The 15341-nt window shown below is 39.1% G+C and overlaps 1 protein-coding gene across 2 annotated transcripts in view; it reads right to left on the reverse strand.

The window, feature by feature from the left end:
- KCNH1 (potassium voltage-gated channel subfamily H member 1) overlaps positions 1-15341 on the reverse strand; it is a 309132-nt gene that overhangs the window by 225107 nt on the left and 68684 nt on the right. For both annotated transcript variants that reach the window (XR_009629959.2, XM_060754331.2), the window contains exon 6: positions 10303-10695. Coding sequence is in view for 1 of the 2 variants with exons in the window: in XM_060754331.2 (XP_060610314.1) it covers positions 10303-10695 (393 nt within the window). In the remaining variant the exon portion in view is untranslated. The remainder of the gene's footprint in view (positions 1-10302; positions 10696-15341) is intronic.

A 15341-nucleotide genomic window follows, 5' to 3' on the forward strand; every position in this document is an offset into this window, starting at 1 on the left:
GAGTGAACTCCTGTCTGTCAGCCCCAGCTTCTCATGTGGGGACATGAGAGACACCTCCCACAGGATGGTAACACATCGAGGCGTCCCCTGGGCAATGTCTCTGCAGACAGCCAATTCTCTCACACCAGAAGCTACTTGCAGTATATTCTCGAGTGGATTCTGACACAATAAAAAAGTGAAAATTTCTGTATGTAGAGCCATAACAATTATTATTGTGCTGGATAAGAACATTACATAACTAAACACATAACCACATGTGTAACCAAATAAGCATTCCCATGAACAAGGGCACTGCATGTCTAACTCCATTTCTATAACCTTGAACTAAAGGTGGGTATTTCGCATTAGACAAAAACGTCCAACTGCTTTTCTAAGGTAATTTGTGCTCATACAAGGCATCCAACTGGATTCCAGTTATTAGTCTATTTTGCAAAACAATATGGTTTCAGCAAGGTGGTGGATCCTCTCTGGTTTTTAAAGGAGGTGTTCAAAACTAAGAAACAATTTTCAGGATTGGTTCAGGACCTTGGATAGCATCTTTAAAGTTTGGCTCATTAATATGCAGGCAACTAGCATTTTGGCCCCTTCCTTTTCCCCCTCAGACGCTTAAGTGGGAAAGGGAAAAGTAAAAGGGAAAAAGAAGAGGCCTGAGGCTCTTGGGAATGGTGGGAGTTGAAGTCCAAAACACCTGGAGGGCCCAAGTTTGCCCATGCCTGATGTAGCCATACCAGAGATCCAATTTTAGATTGTCAACTTAAAGGACAACACATTGAAAGGACGATTGTGAAATTTGTTATGGGATAAGGGAAGAAGCATATGTGGGACTTTTTTTTAAGTGCCTAAAAAAATTGGCTGATTTTGAACACAATTCACCTTGGTTTGATAGGTGGTGACTGGAGGATACTAGTGAGTGTTTTGCCTCAGGCAGCAAAATTCTTTGGGCCGTTCCTGCTGAGTAGGTTCTAATTTCACCTAGGCTTTCTCATAGTGCTTAAAGCTAAGCAAACCCAATGACCCAGAATCCTTCTTTGTTTGTTTTTTGCAGCATGTGTTCTGAAACATCCTTTCCCGCCTATGGAACACATTCCCTCCTGGCTTTTAGAAAAAAATTAAAATCATGGTTCTGGGACCAGACCTTTGGACAGTAGATGTATGTAGCGTTTCAGAGGGACAATGACTGGAACGGCGATTCGACTGACAAGACTGTTTTATTGTTTTAATGCTTGATGTATTGTTTTAATTATGATTTATGTTTAATTGTGATTTTACTATTGTAATTGTTTGGATTGGTATTGTATCGGTGCCCATTGTAAGGCACTGAATTTTGCCATTATTTATGTGTAAATCGCTTTGAGTCCCCCCCAGGGGTGAGAAAGGCGGTATATAATTACTGTAAATAAATAAATCCCAAGATAATGTTTTCTTGACAACGGTTTGAACTAGAGTGAAAGGTTTCCGAGACCAGGGGGTTAATGCTGGGGTAGCTTGTTTGTGCATCTATGCCAGGCCTGGGCAAACTTCAGCCCTCCAGGTGTTTTGGACTTCAACTTCCACAATTCCTAACATCTGGTAGGCTGTTGGGAATTCTGAAAGTCCAAAACACCTGGAGGGCCAGAGTTTTCCCAGGTCTGGCCTACCCAAAGCTCTGAAAAGTTATTCTTTGGACAGCTCCCAGCATTTCTTAGACAGCATCTTGAAGGTGGTGGCCGTTGGAGCAAAATGGCCAGGAGCATTGCAGTTCTGAGGATTTAAGATATAGCTGAAATAGGCTTCTCGGAGTTCTCAGTTTGTCTGCTTTCCCTCATCACCATTCTGTGGCCCAAGAGAAAGTGCAACTACCCTTTGGCCCCACTAGAAGGATGTCGGAGAGTCAGTATGGTGTCATGGCTCACATCCCTGTTCAGCCACAGAAACTCATTCAGTGAGCTTGAACAAGTCACACACTCTCATCTTCAGAGGAGGACTACAGTGAACCTCCTCTGAACAATTCTGGCCAAGAAGACGCAATTATATTGGGCCATGATGGCACAATGTTGGGCTGTGGTGGTGCAATGGGTTAAACCCTTGTGCTGCTGAACTGCTGACCTGAAGGTCAGCAGTTTGAATTCATGGGACAGGGTGAGCTCTCGCTGTTAGCCCATCTCCACAGTATAATAGTGACCAATAGTGCCTCCAAAAGGTCTATAGGAAGCACAATTGGCTGTTGAAAGCTATTCTAACTCCGACCACAATCATATGACTGTTTGGGGCCCAAGATAATCAGTTCACATTTAGTTTTGAAAGACTGACACATATGGTGCTCTCAAGATTCTCTGAAGTTGCCCATCCCTTCCCAGTAAGGATGAAGATTGCATTATGTTGGTTGCTGTTTTTTTTATTCCTCCTTTTGAGCAGCCTCTGTGTGCAGACTGTACCATGTAGCCTGGTACTTATATCCTCTTGGGAATGCAAAGCACTGTACTTGTTGTAAAAGTGCCTACTTATATCCAGTTCAATTCAGTATTGTTGAATCATATTGATTTAGATTATGATCCAAGTATATAAAAAGAGAAAGCAGCATAGATGAACCAGCATCTGTGTTATCTATTACACCAATGCAAACAGAGGACATAAATCATCACAAGGCAAGACAATGACTGGGGGAAGTCATTTTTAAAAGAGCTAAACCATATTTTAAAACACACAACAACAAAAAACATTATCTAATCCCATCAGTGCATGACAGAATATGAGCAATTGTAGGGAAGTATGGAAAGAGAAGACTATTTATATCTTTCTTGAGCCAAATTAAAAGTGGCAAGCCTATGACAGATTTACATAAGTTCACATTCTCAAGCAGCTTTTTCCATAAACAGAATATTGAAATATGCTGTTCTCCTACTATTGCTATACACCAGGGACTAGCTAGGTTTTGCCCTCATTGTTATTTGTTTTTGGTGGAACGTATTTAATGGGCAAAAATGCCTCACACTTCTTGTCTCATTCATCTCAGAAGCAAATGAGGAGCAAGTTTTGGAAAGTGATCAGTAGGTCAACCAAAAGATGAAGAAAAACACTACATATACATCCCCAGTGTTAAGTGACATTATTGTTGATTTGACCATTCATATATTTTAATGTTTTTTTTCTGTTACTGTTGGTAGGGGTGTTGGTCAACTATTAATGTCAATATTTTGTTTATTAACATTACCACATGATACTACACATGAAACAGCATTTACAACTGTACGTGCTTACACTAAGATTATTTGGCTTTCTTTACATGAAAATATCAGTTGTTTTTTTCCTGGTTGTTGTAGTGTATCATGCTGGTTGTATATTGTTTTGTTATTGTGATGGCCTACAAACAGAATTAACTAAGTGATATGAAATATAGATAAGTCAAACCGAATTTTACAATGAAATGAAATGAAGTTTTCCAATAATAATCTAGTTAAATTTTCCTCTGATCATAAGGACATAAAGGAACAATTCTTAATATGTTCCATTTTTCATTTTCTTAAATCATGCATGATTGAAACAGCATCAGGATTTTGAATCAACGCATGAGGGAAATAAAATTACTGTAATTATGACTCCACAACAGCCAACAATAAGCTATGTCCATCAGACTGCAGCAAAGGAGAAGGGATGCTGGCCTACTCTATACCATTCCTCCTCCCATCAATTGTCACCTGACAGCAGCCATTCCAAGAGGGGGTTAAAAACAATTAAAAACCTGGAAGATGCCATTAAGTCATCAGAGATTGTTTGTTATTTCTCTTCAAGAACCATTTCCCACTCCAGCTGGTTTTAAGAACTGGATAGCTACCCTATATATTCATGTATAAGACTAGACATTTTAGTCAAAAGGTCAGCCCAAAAAACCTAGATTGACTTCTCCATGGGTGATTGAATCACAGAATCATGGAGTTGAAAGAGACCTCATGGGCCATCTAGTCCAACCCCCTGTCAAGAAGCAGGAAAATCGCATTCAAAGCACCCCCGACAGATGGCCATCCAACCTCTATTTAAAAGCCTCCAAAGAAGGAGACTCCACCACACTCCGTTGCAGGGAGGTCCACTGCTGAACAGCTCTAACAGTGAGGAAGTTCTCCTCATGTGCAGGTGGAATCTCCGTTCTTGTAGGTTGAAGCCATTTTCTAGCAGACAACACGTTTGCTCCCTCCTCCATTGTTCCACATACTAGTCTCCAGGGCAGCAGAAAAAAACTTGCTCCCTTCTCACTATTATTTTCTCTCAGATCTTTATCTTTATGTGGTCATCATATCTCTCTCAGCCTTTTCTTCTTCAAGCTAAACATGTCTAGCTCTTTAAGCCGCTCCTCATAGGGCTTGTTCTCCAGATCCTTGATCATTTTAGTCACCCTCCTCTGGATACATTCCAACTTGCTAACATCTCTGTTCAATTGCAGTGCCCAGAACTGGATACAGTATTCCAGATGTGGTCTGACCAAGGCAGAACAGAGGGGTAGCATGACATCCCTGGATCTAGAGGCTATACTCCTCTTTATGCAGGCAAAAATCCCATTGCCTTATTTTAGCTGCCACATGACATTGTTGGTTCATGTTTAACTTGTTGTACATGAGGATCATGGGCAACAAGATCTTTTTCACATGAACTACTGTCAAGTCATGCATCGTCCCCCAGTCTGTATCTTTGCATTTCATTTTTTCTGCTTAAGTGGAGTATCTTGCATTTGTCCCTGTTCATTTTCTTAATTTTGGCCCACTTCTTTGAATTCTACACCTTTACTCTTAAAAAAAAGAACCATCCAGCTCTCTGAGTAAAGTGGTGAAAGACCAGAACTTATTCCATCCCAGAGGAACCTAAGTGACATACCATCCTCCTCTACTCTCTCCACTGTGGTGCCATTTCTGGCCTGTTTCAATGCCTGAGTGAGAAAATAGTGTCAGCGGCCAAGGTAGCTGGTCCCTGGGTTGGCACTGGGCCCTTCCTCTCTCTGCAGAATGACCCTTGACTTATCTATGGATCATATCAAAATCTATAATTTTGACCATGTTCTTGACATGAGGTTGACTTAAGCAGTAGTCCCTAAGTTTGCTTCTCCCCCTTTTCCCCATTCCATTTTCTTTCTCTATCAGGTCTATTCAGTTATAAGCCTAAGGGTAGGAGCTCTCTTATGACTGATCTTGCACTTCAATTGATAATAGTTTAGACTCCACCAGATCATTTAATCTGAATATTATCAATATTCTTTAATATTTGTGCTAAACTGATGCAGTTTTAAAGTGGTATTAACTGCTGCAATGGAGCCAACAAAATGCAATGTTTTGAGCCCTGGACTACAATTCTGGATACCAGAGTTCAAATGCCCACTTGACCATGGAAAGTCACTGGGTGAGCCTGGGCAAGAAATATGTCTGAGACTAGAAAAATCCTATAATATGGTCACGTTGAGATTATTGTAATTCAGAAATGACTTGAAGGCACAAAACAAACAACAATGTTAATGCTGTCCATATTATTTGTGCTTTTAATTTGGAAATATTGCAAACTATACGTGCCCCTTTCTGCTCCATGTTTATGACACCTGCAATACCTCTGAATAATCTGCCATTGCCATTTGCAGCAATGAGATTGCAGTAATTTTTCCATTTCTATTGTGTCACTTAGCAATTGAAAGATTAAAAACATTATGTCTTGTGGCCTAACGGTGCTCCGTGTTGTGTGGCACATTCCTCTAACATAGATTTGCCACAGATTTTGCTGATTAACACCAGCAACTATAGAATCAAATTCTATAGTTATAGAAGATCAGGGCCCAATGATGGATCTTCTTATCCATGAAGATCAGAATACTGGGGAAGCAACTGTTGACCCTTTATTTTTCAATCATATTGAAAGAACTGTTATGTCCTTCCCAGCCACTCCTGAGATATAGGCTTCTACTTCAATGCAATGGCCATAGAATAAGGGTATTAAAGCACATATTCCTTTCTAAGCAGTTCAAAGTGTGGTGCCGACAGCCATTTTCGAAAGTACTGCACAACTTAACAAGATCAATTGCTCTTCTTTGACAAATGATATTACCATCTATTATCCCTGGGGTGTAATTTAGTCCTTAATTCTTCATCTTTATATAGCTTGAGAAGCTTATGTGGCTGCTTTCTCCATCCTACCATGCAATAATTCACTGGAATCATTTCTTTAAAAGCAAAGTAACCTTGCCAGTTGGTTCAGAAATAGAACCTTTGCTTAACCATGACTCAGAAAGGAAAAATGTTTCACCTGCAATGGAAGACATGGTAGTGGAGAAAATATAAGTTGTGGTATATAGGATGCAAACAGTGAAAAGGCATTAAATTGTTAGCTATTTGCTTTGATATTATGGCTATTTTCACTGCTAGTGAGAAAGAAAGGGAGACATATGATGTTCCTGTTGCTTAGTCAAAATTAGTTGATTAGTAAACCTTGCCCAAGTACACTTTAGACACCACAAAATAGATATATATTATTTTTAATGTGCAACATTTTAATGTGCAACATTTTATAACATTTTGAGTTTCTTGAGATGTGGACAATCATGGAACTGTATGCCCAATAAACAATGCAGAAAGAAATAATTCCTTCCACCTTAGTAAAAGTAACTTTACTAAGACTTCAGCAAACTACTTTCCTTAAGAGTGTTTGAACTATTCACATTTGAATAGAAGCAATTCTTTCCACTAGACCTTTGGCTAAAGTAATGTACTGCCCATTCTGTTAACATACTTATTTTGTAATCATTCATTCAACAATCCTTTCCATCTTCTGCTCCACTCCATGATCAGATTTCAACACTTTTCATTTTCTTAAGAGAGTACAATATGCATTTCTGGTGCTTCTTGTTTGCTTGTTTATTTGCTATGTCACTTCTTCATTAGTTTAGATTGGAAAATAAACATCTTCCTTGCCCAGCGTCAAATGTTTCTCTAATTTATCTCGTTAAGCAAACGTCACTGCATTTATATTTAATCTCTCCCCCCTGCAGTTCTTCAAGGAGGCATGTCTGTACCATCAAGACTAATAAGAATGAAGGATGGTTCTCAATTTAGCTAATATCAGCAAGCAATAAAGTAGTATGGCTCATGTCATACTTTTTTATCACTTACCTAACACAGTCAGTCTCCTCCAAAATGAGTTGAATTCAGACCTAGTTATGCTTAGAAGTAGACTCATGGAAATCAGTGCTACAAATTAGGTTGGAATAACTTTAAATCCATCCGTTTCAATGTGGCATCTCTAACCATATCTACAATTGGGTCCAATACAGTAAAGACCTCCAACTGAGCATGTTTACAAATCATAATGATTTTTCACATAAAATTCCTCTCCCTAATTAAGGAGCAAGTGAACTAGAGATCAATCATATAAACAGAAACACTATAAAAATTTGGAGATTTACATATACAAAGGAGCATCTTGGATTGCTAATATGCCTCAGCATCTTTCCCTCAACGTGAATCAAGAACCAGGTGAGTTTTTGGAGCAAAAGTAAGGTCTGATCAGTATGTCTAATATGTATGGCAGAGTGGGGCAAGGTCCTGGCTCGTTAACGGGTCCATCAGACCGATAGACCTTGCACAATTATCTAAATGGGTTATGTTGCATCTATTGTCAAGGAGCACAGGCATGCTATGGTTATCTCATCTGTTATTATGTATACTAGCACATCCACTGAAAAAAATCATGACGCATAAAGTACTTTTGTACATTATAAATTAGGCAAATTCTGATCCACAGCAGGTAGCTGATATGGTTGTAGATCAGCCAGAGGCTGATGGTTTAACTAATGATTTAGAGAGGATTGTGGGATTTCCTGTGGCACAAAGTGATGAGCTCTCAAGTCTGGGAAATTCAGGTCTGGGAAATGATGTTTCTCTCTGTGAGAAAACTGGCTCGGAAAGTGCAGGGTGTCAAGGCTAGTCCGAGGAGTCAGAAATAGCAACAGCAGATAAGAAATTGAGTGAAGAGCTGAGTAATAAGGAGGGTTCCCAGGAGAAACCACCTGTAGCTACAGAGATCAACAAAAGTCTTTGTTTACAAATCAGAGCTGAAAATACATTATGCCTATCTGAGAAATTATGTGGGAAAGTTGTGGAGAAAATTCATGGAAGATGTGATGCTTTAATGGGTGTCTAGTAAACAAGTAGTTTACCTTAAGGGCAGTTCAGGCAATGCTGTGTTAGAGTGAGAAGCTAAGCCTGAGTTCTATTGTTCTTGGTTCAAGTCAAGCCTTGGTTTTGAATTCTAATATCCTGGAAGTTTTCTATGTTCCTGTTCATGTACTCCTGTTCAAGTTTTTACTAATTATACCTTCTTGCTTGGGGACTTACGCTGTACTCGTGATTTCTGACTGTTCCTGGACTTTGTCACCTCTGGTACTTTATGAGACATTTGGATTATTGTTTGGTTATCACCTGTTGCTAAACCTTTTTGGATTATACATCTTTTTTCTTATTCATGCTTTTTATATGCTTTTTATGTGTTTTACAATAACCTGTTTGCTTATATTCCTGGCCTCTTGTGTGGTCATGGGTGTTTCCAGGCCTGGAGTACAACAGATAGTTGGAGACATTCGTCCAATTTATCATAAAAAGACATGGACATAAACAACTTTGCAGAAATGTGACCTACTTTTATTTGCTATGCTAATCAATCAACAGACCAAAGAAAACCATTCCTTAGTGCTCATGCTCATATATGGAATGATGCACTTGGTTGAATTAGAAATACATTCTGGAGACTATATTACTTTATAGACATTATAGACTTATACAAGGACTCATGTATAAATCTAGGAATTTTAGTAAAATAAAAATCAACCCAAAAAGCCTGGTTCCACTTATCCATGGGTCAACATCTATGCTACTCCAGAATGTCAGAATTTGATAGCTGATGCTGATATCATTTGATGACAATTGGAAAAGTAAGGAAGGCAGCAAAAAAGCTTGAGATGTACATGTAACCCAGAGGTGACATGCTGCACCCCCTGATTACGAGGGTGCAGGAAAATAATTGAAATTGACACAATCACCCTCCATGATAATTTAAGCAAATGCTCCACTCAACAGAGGCTTCACATGGAGGGGACCTGCTCCAGCTCCCTCCTATAACATTACCACAGTTTCCTGGGTTGAAAAGGAAAAGTCAACACAACATTAAGGAATGACACAGTGAAGTGTAACAGCAAGAACACAAAATCTCTGGAGCGGATGATCTAGGAGAGACAACAAGCACTTTACTTTTTAAAAAGCCAACAGGTTCAGAGGCATTTGTGTTGGTGGATTGATTTACAAGGCACATCAGTCATATTCTCCAGGGCCCTTCACATATAAATGACAGCTGATTTTTAAACTTGAGCTGGTTTGCCAGGATGGGTCTTTACTGACGTTCACTCCTGAGTAAAGAATGATTAGATCCAAAATTAGAGAGCTGGCACTTGCTGTGATGCTGCAGCACAATAGGAAATGAGATGCAATTGAGGAGGATGTTTCTTTGCACAGGAGGCCTGATAGGGGATTGGGGAAAACGCCAAAGGGAACAGAATGTGATGTTATGGCCCTTAATGCATTGGATTAGAATGACTGAAACTTGTGTCATTTTCCTTCTGGTGATATTACACTCTAGAAATCCCTTTTTTATCAAATATAATATGACTAAGATAAGCAATTTCTGAATTTTGAATAAAAGATTTCTCATCCTGACTTACAAGAGAATTCCAACAAGTCAGATCTAGGGATCCCAGTGGAGTTACCTTACCACCAAACCAAAGCCTGCCTCAGGGGAGCATGCTTGCTCCATCAATTTTTAACATTTACACAAATGATCAGCCACTGCCAGAAGGGACAGAGAGTTTCATCTATGCTGATGATTTTGCCATCACCGCTAAAACAGGCAGATTTGAAATGATTGAACAGAAGCTCTCCAAAGTTTTAGATTCTCTTACTGCTTATTACAATAAAAACCAGCAAGTTCCTAATACATCTAAAATACAGATATGTGCTTTTCACCTTAAGAACAGACAAGCATTTCGAGTTGTGAGGATTACCTGGGAAGGAATCCCACTTGAGCATTTCAGCACACCGAAATACCTGGGAGTTACCCTGGACCATGCTCCGACGAATAAAAAGCACTGCTTGAATATCAAGCAAAAAGCGGGTGCCAGAAATAATATCACACAAAAACAGACTGACACAACCTGGGGATCATAACCCCACATAGATGGGTAAAGAACTAGCATGAAGTCTGCAATCTGATTCCAGTGGAAATTCCACATAAAAGCAAAACTGCACTCACCTCATCGACATTTTCAAATGCATTGATCACATCGTAGGGCAAACAGGAGAGAAGGTCAATGACAAACCAGGTCTTCAAGTAATTCATGCGGATCAGCTTTGGGTCTGAGATGACCTCCCCAGCTGGACCGACAAAAGTGGTATGGAAATTAAGCACAATGTCTACCAGAAAAATGACATCGACAATGCTGTCCACTACCAGCCAGGCCACATTGTTCTGTTTGGTTTTAAATGAGACGTTGTAAGGGACCAAAATAGCTGTGTAGAAGGTTAAAATCAGGATGACCCAATCCCATGTGGTCTTGAAAACACAGTAATGTAAAATAATATGTGGCGGAGTCTTTGGTGCCTCTTGCTTGTACTGTGGAAGGATTTCAGAGCCCAGTTGTAAGACCTGCAGCAAAAAGAAAAACAGTCAGGCAAAGTCCCCATCACATGAAAGTCAAAACTCTTAATTTATTATTTAGTTAAGGACTTAGGTGGGCCATGTTTCCTCAAACTATCACAGAATGTTTATACGCATATACTTGGGAATGAGTCCTATCGAACCATTGCAGTTGAAGTGGTGTCAAACTGCATTAATTGTACAGTGCAGATGCACCTTAGAAAGATTTGGATGCCTGAGCTATTTCAATCTCACTTTATAAACAGGAACTAGTGCCTGCTTTTCCAGATTTTTTTTTTCCTGTCTCCATAAAATCCCCTTTCCTGATGATATTATGTATTTTAGATAGCCTGAAAGAAGGAACTATTGAATGACTGGTCTTTGAAAGCACCTCTAAGAATATTTGTTGGATGAGGGGAAAAGTTAAAAAATATTTTCAGTGAATATATTCACTGCATGGACTTGCATCTACTTATAAAGCTCTATGAATAAGTACCACGATTTGTGTGATCCTAACCAAGACCTGACACCACAATTGTTCTTCCAAATCTTTGTCCATGAGCTTCAAAAAATTTGAACTGAAACTCCCAGAATCCCTCTACTATGCCAAAAATAAGTATTCCAAGATTTAATCGATCAACCTATCACAACAGATATTATAAAGTTTCCTTCAGTTGCTGAAAATAAATTGATTCTCCCATAATGCAGCTTGCAAACATATTGGAGATAATGTGACAAGCATTGACTTTAAAAAAAAAGAATTTGTTACTCAATCTGAATATATTAACGTTAGGGTTTTTTTTAATTTAATCACTTAAAAACACTCCAAAAGTGAAACATTTCCTCTAAAATGATTCTATGATTTTACTCTTATACTGAAAACCTATCAGTTAGTTGTTAGACATGTTAAAGTAACATCATGATGCCTTGACTATTTCCCCAAATTAATGTGTTCCAAGTAAAATCATAGAATCATAGAGTTGGAAGAGATCACGTGGGCCATCCAGTCTGATCCCTTGCCAAGAAGCAGGAAAATTGAATTCAAAGCACCCACAACTGATGGCCATTCAGCTCCTGCGTAAAAGCCTCCAAAGGAGCTTCCACCACAGTCCAGGGAGGAGAGTTCCATCGCTGAACAGCTTTCACAGTCAGGAAGTTCTTCCTAATGTTCAGGTAGAGTCTCCTTTCTTTAGTTTGAAGTTGTACTTGAAGTAAAATTGCTTTTGTAACACATCACTACCAAATTCTAGACAATTATAATTATGGGTCAAGAGGAAATTATGAGCCTGAGGAGCACATAAGACTGTATTTGAAACATATCTAATTCTCACATTCTTGTAGATGGCGATACAGATGTTTTTCTTTCAACATCTTTCATAATCCTTATACAATATTCATTTCATTGTTCTTTTTTCTTATTGTTCTCTTAGACGACTTCGGATACCAGCTGTGCTCTAATGTGCTGGAGCTGAGAATTGGGCTCAGTGATGGTAAAATAATGAGTGCAATATTTAACTGGCAATTAATAATACACATTTCATATGTTCAGAGCATGTTCTTGACCTTTATTATTTATAATTAACTCACCAGCTGTCAGGGTTTTAATTCATTCACAGGCTTGTCAGATGGACCGGCTAGCATGGAATTCTCTAATAGATAGCAAATGAGCAATTTAAAGCTGAAGCAAAATATCAAAAGTACTCTCTGTGAAAAAAAATACTGTGACAATTTATCTGACTATCACAGAAAAGCCCATGATAGGGTCATCTTAGGGTCATCAAAATGCCTTGAAATCTCTCAACAAATATAATTTATGATTGTATCTGTTATCAGACATTTAACCGACAGATTCTAAGACTACTGCATTCAGACTTTTTTAAAAGTTCTGAATAGTTTTATATCAAAAGAAATGTGAGTACAAAGCCCTAAAACATGGCATTTAATCAGCATTAGAAATGTGTCACCATAGATGTGCATGTTTTTTGGCTGTTTCCTGAAGAATGTGATGTCCATTAAAATAAAGGAGGAAGGGGAGGGGGGAGGAAATTTGACAACCCTTTATGACTAACTGGTTTTCATTTCAGCATGAGCTTTCATGGCTAAAAACCCAGTTTTACAGATGCAGTAGAGAGTAATACTGAAGTCTCAAGTTATAAATCATCTGTATACTGCTGAAGGAAAGAACGAAAGACCGTTAACACCTCACTCAGACCTTTGAACATTTAGGGTAAGGAGCTTGATGGGCATCATTCTGGATTCTGTTATTGATCGATTGATTAAAATATTGATATGCCACATCTTGTCCATAGATCTCAGAGCCACTTGCCAAAAAAAAAATCAGATTAGAGCCATAAATTATTACAAAGTTCAAAAGACTTGAAATATATTAAATCGTTTTTCAATTTAAAAACAGACAGCTTAAAACTGGTTAAAACAATCTTGAATGAGATAGCCATAAAACATGTGCAGCCTGGATAAAATCAGTTCAGCCTCAAGACCCTTTGGGGAGATAGAATGGATAATAATAATAATAATAATAATAATAATAATAATTTAGTGCTGACACAGATGGACTACAAACAAAGACAACTCTGTGGCCCAGATGATTCACTGCCAGCAGTAAAGAATTGGTGGGATCATAAACCTGCAAAGGTCATGGAAAATGAACATGCAAAAATACTGTGTGACTTCCAAATCCAGACTGACAAAGTTTTGGAACACAATATACCAGACATCACGATTGTGGGGGGGGGGGGGGGGGGGAGTCTGGATTATTCTTGTCACCATACTAGGTGACAGCCGCATTGAGGAAAAACAACAGGAAAAACTCAACCACTATCAAGACCTCAAAATCAAACTGCAAAGGCTCTGGCATAAACCAGTACAGGTGGTCCCAGTGGTTATTGGCGCACTGGGTGCCATGCCAAAAGATCTCAGCCGGCATTTGAAAACAATCAACATTGACAAAATCATGATCTATCAACTGCAAAAGGCCACCTTATTTGGATCTGCGCGCATCATTCGAAAATACATCACACAGTCCTAGACGCTTGGGAAGTGTTCGACTTGTGTTTTTTTTATATACGAAATCCAGCATATAGATCTCGTTTGCTGTGACATACTGTGCTTTTGTGTCAGTAAAATAATAATTTAGTGCTGAAATTATTCTTTTTATTTATTTCATGTCAAAAGTATTGCATAAGTAAGTATAAAACTGATAAAAATAGAGGGAGCACAAACCGTTAAATAATATTAGACCCAAAATGTGTAGCAGTGACCACATTGTCTATACCTTTAAACAATTCTTCCTCTATGCATGAGGCATGGTATAAAGGAAAGGGACTTATTTGGCAATAAATCCCAACCGCTGTACACCAAATATAAAAGATAAGGGATTATTTATTTTTAAATTGCAACACTTGCCACCAAGATGTAAGAGGTAGGGACTAAAATCCCACAAGCTGTACCACCACTTGTAAAAAAAATGTGGCTTCTTTAATTAAAAATCAAAAAGCTGAATAAGCTGGAACAATCTTCTGGCTGCAAACCCCTTCAAAAGAACACTGGCCGCCACCACACTAAAGAGAAATGCCAAGCCTTTGGCTTATTTGAAGTATTCTCTAGGCTAGAATGTGCTAGATTCGCATCAGGCTTTGTTCTCTGAGGTAACATTGAAGAGATTCCTATTTTAAAATATACACTACCACCTTTTAAACTTTGACTTCTGCAGTAAACCGCTTGGAAACTTCTCACATAGAAACACACATGAGCCAGATGTTGTGAACAATAAAACAATGTTGTTTATTTGAGAGAACTTAAACAAAACAGGTGTTAAGCTTAGATGTTTTAATGTTGAATAAAGTGTGTGGTTTCTTTAAACAGTTCAAATCTTAGTTGCACATAACACTCCTCTCGCCCTCCAGAAATTACTGACAGGATTCCTCTCTGCCCAGCAATCCCAAACTCTTCACAGACAGTCCTTTTTCCCCTGGATCTGTCACTCCACTCCCCCAGCTATCCTTCCCAATAGCTGTAAATCTTCTCACTCACTAACTCTTCTGGCTAACTGACCAACTTCAGGCTTCCCTAACCTTTCTCTTCTTCACACCAAACTCTAATCTTCTCTCCCTGACACCCAGGCACAATCTACTTCTTCTCTGACACCCAGACCTAATCTGCCCTGTCAGATTTTAAAACATCCCCTTAGAGACATTTTTTTTCTTTTCTCAAATTAAGCTCCACCCACTCTCCCCCCAGCCAATCACTAACGCCCCTCATTTCCCTCCAAGCTGCTCCTAAGCACGCCCCCTTCAGGAAATAAGTATCTAAGATGGATACCCGCAGGCACCCCTCCAAAATAGCTGCTGGACTTCCTGGGCCTACTTTTCTGAGCCTTTACTAGCCTAACAGGTAGGGAATTCATCACACAGGGCATTGTGGACAAGCATACAGGTGTGGAGTTCTCTGTTCTGCTCCACAGTCACACAAGGTGGAGAATTCTTCCATTTTGTCAGGTTGCCTTTTGATCTGCCCACTCCACTTCTGAGTCCTTTCAGGTACTTCCAAGTTGCCCATTCTTGGTTTGCCCCTGGAGGAAGACCCTCGTGGGGCGTCATCCAATTGGGAATCCTGGTTTAGTTGCCCAGAGGAATACT

Source organism: Anolis sagrei, chromosome 1, assembly GCF_037176765.1.
Source record: "Anolis sagrei isolate rAnoSag1 chromosome 1, rAnoSag1.mat, whole genome shotgun sequence".
Classification (NCBI taxonomy): Eukaryota; Metazoa; Chordata; class Lepidosauria; order Squamata; family Dactyloidae; genus Anolis; species Anolis sagrei.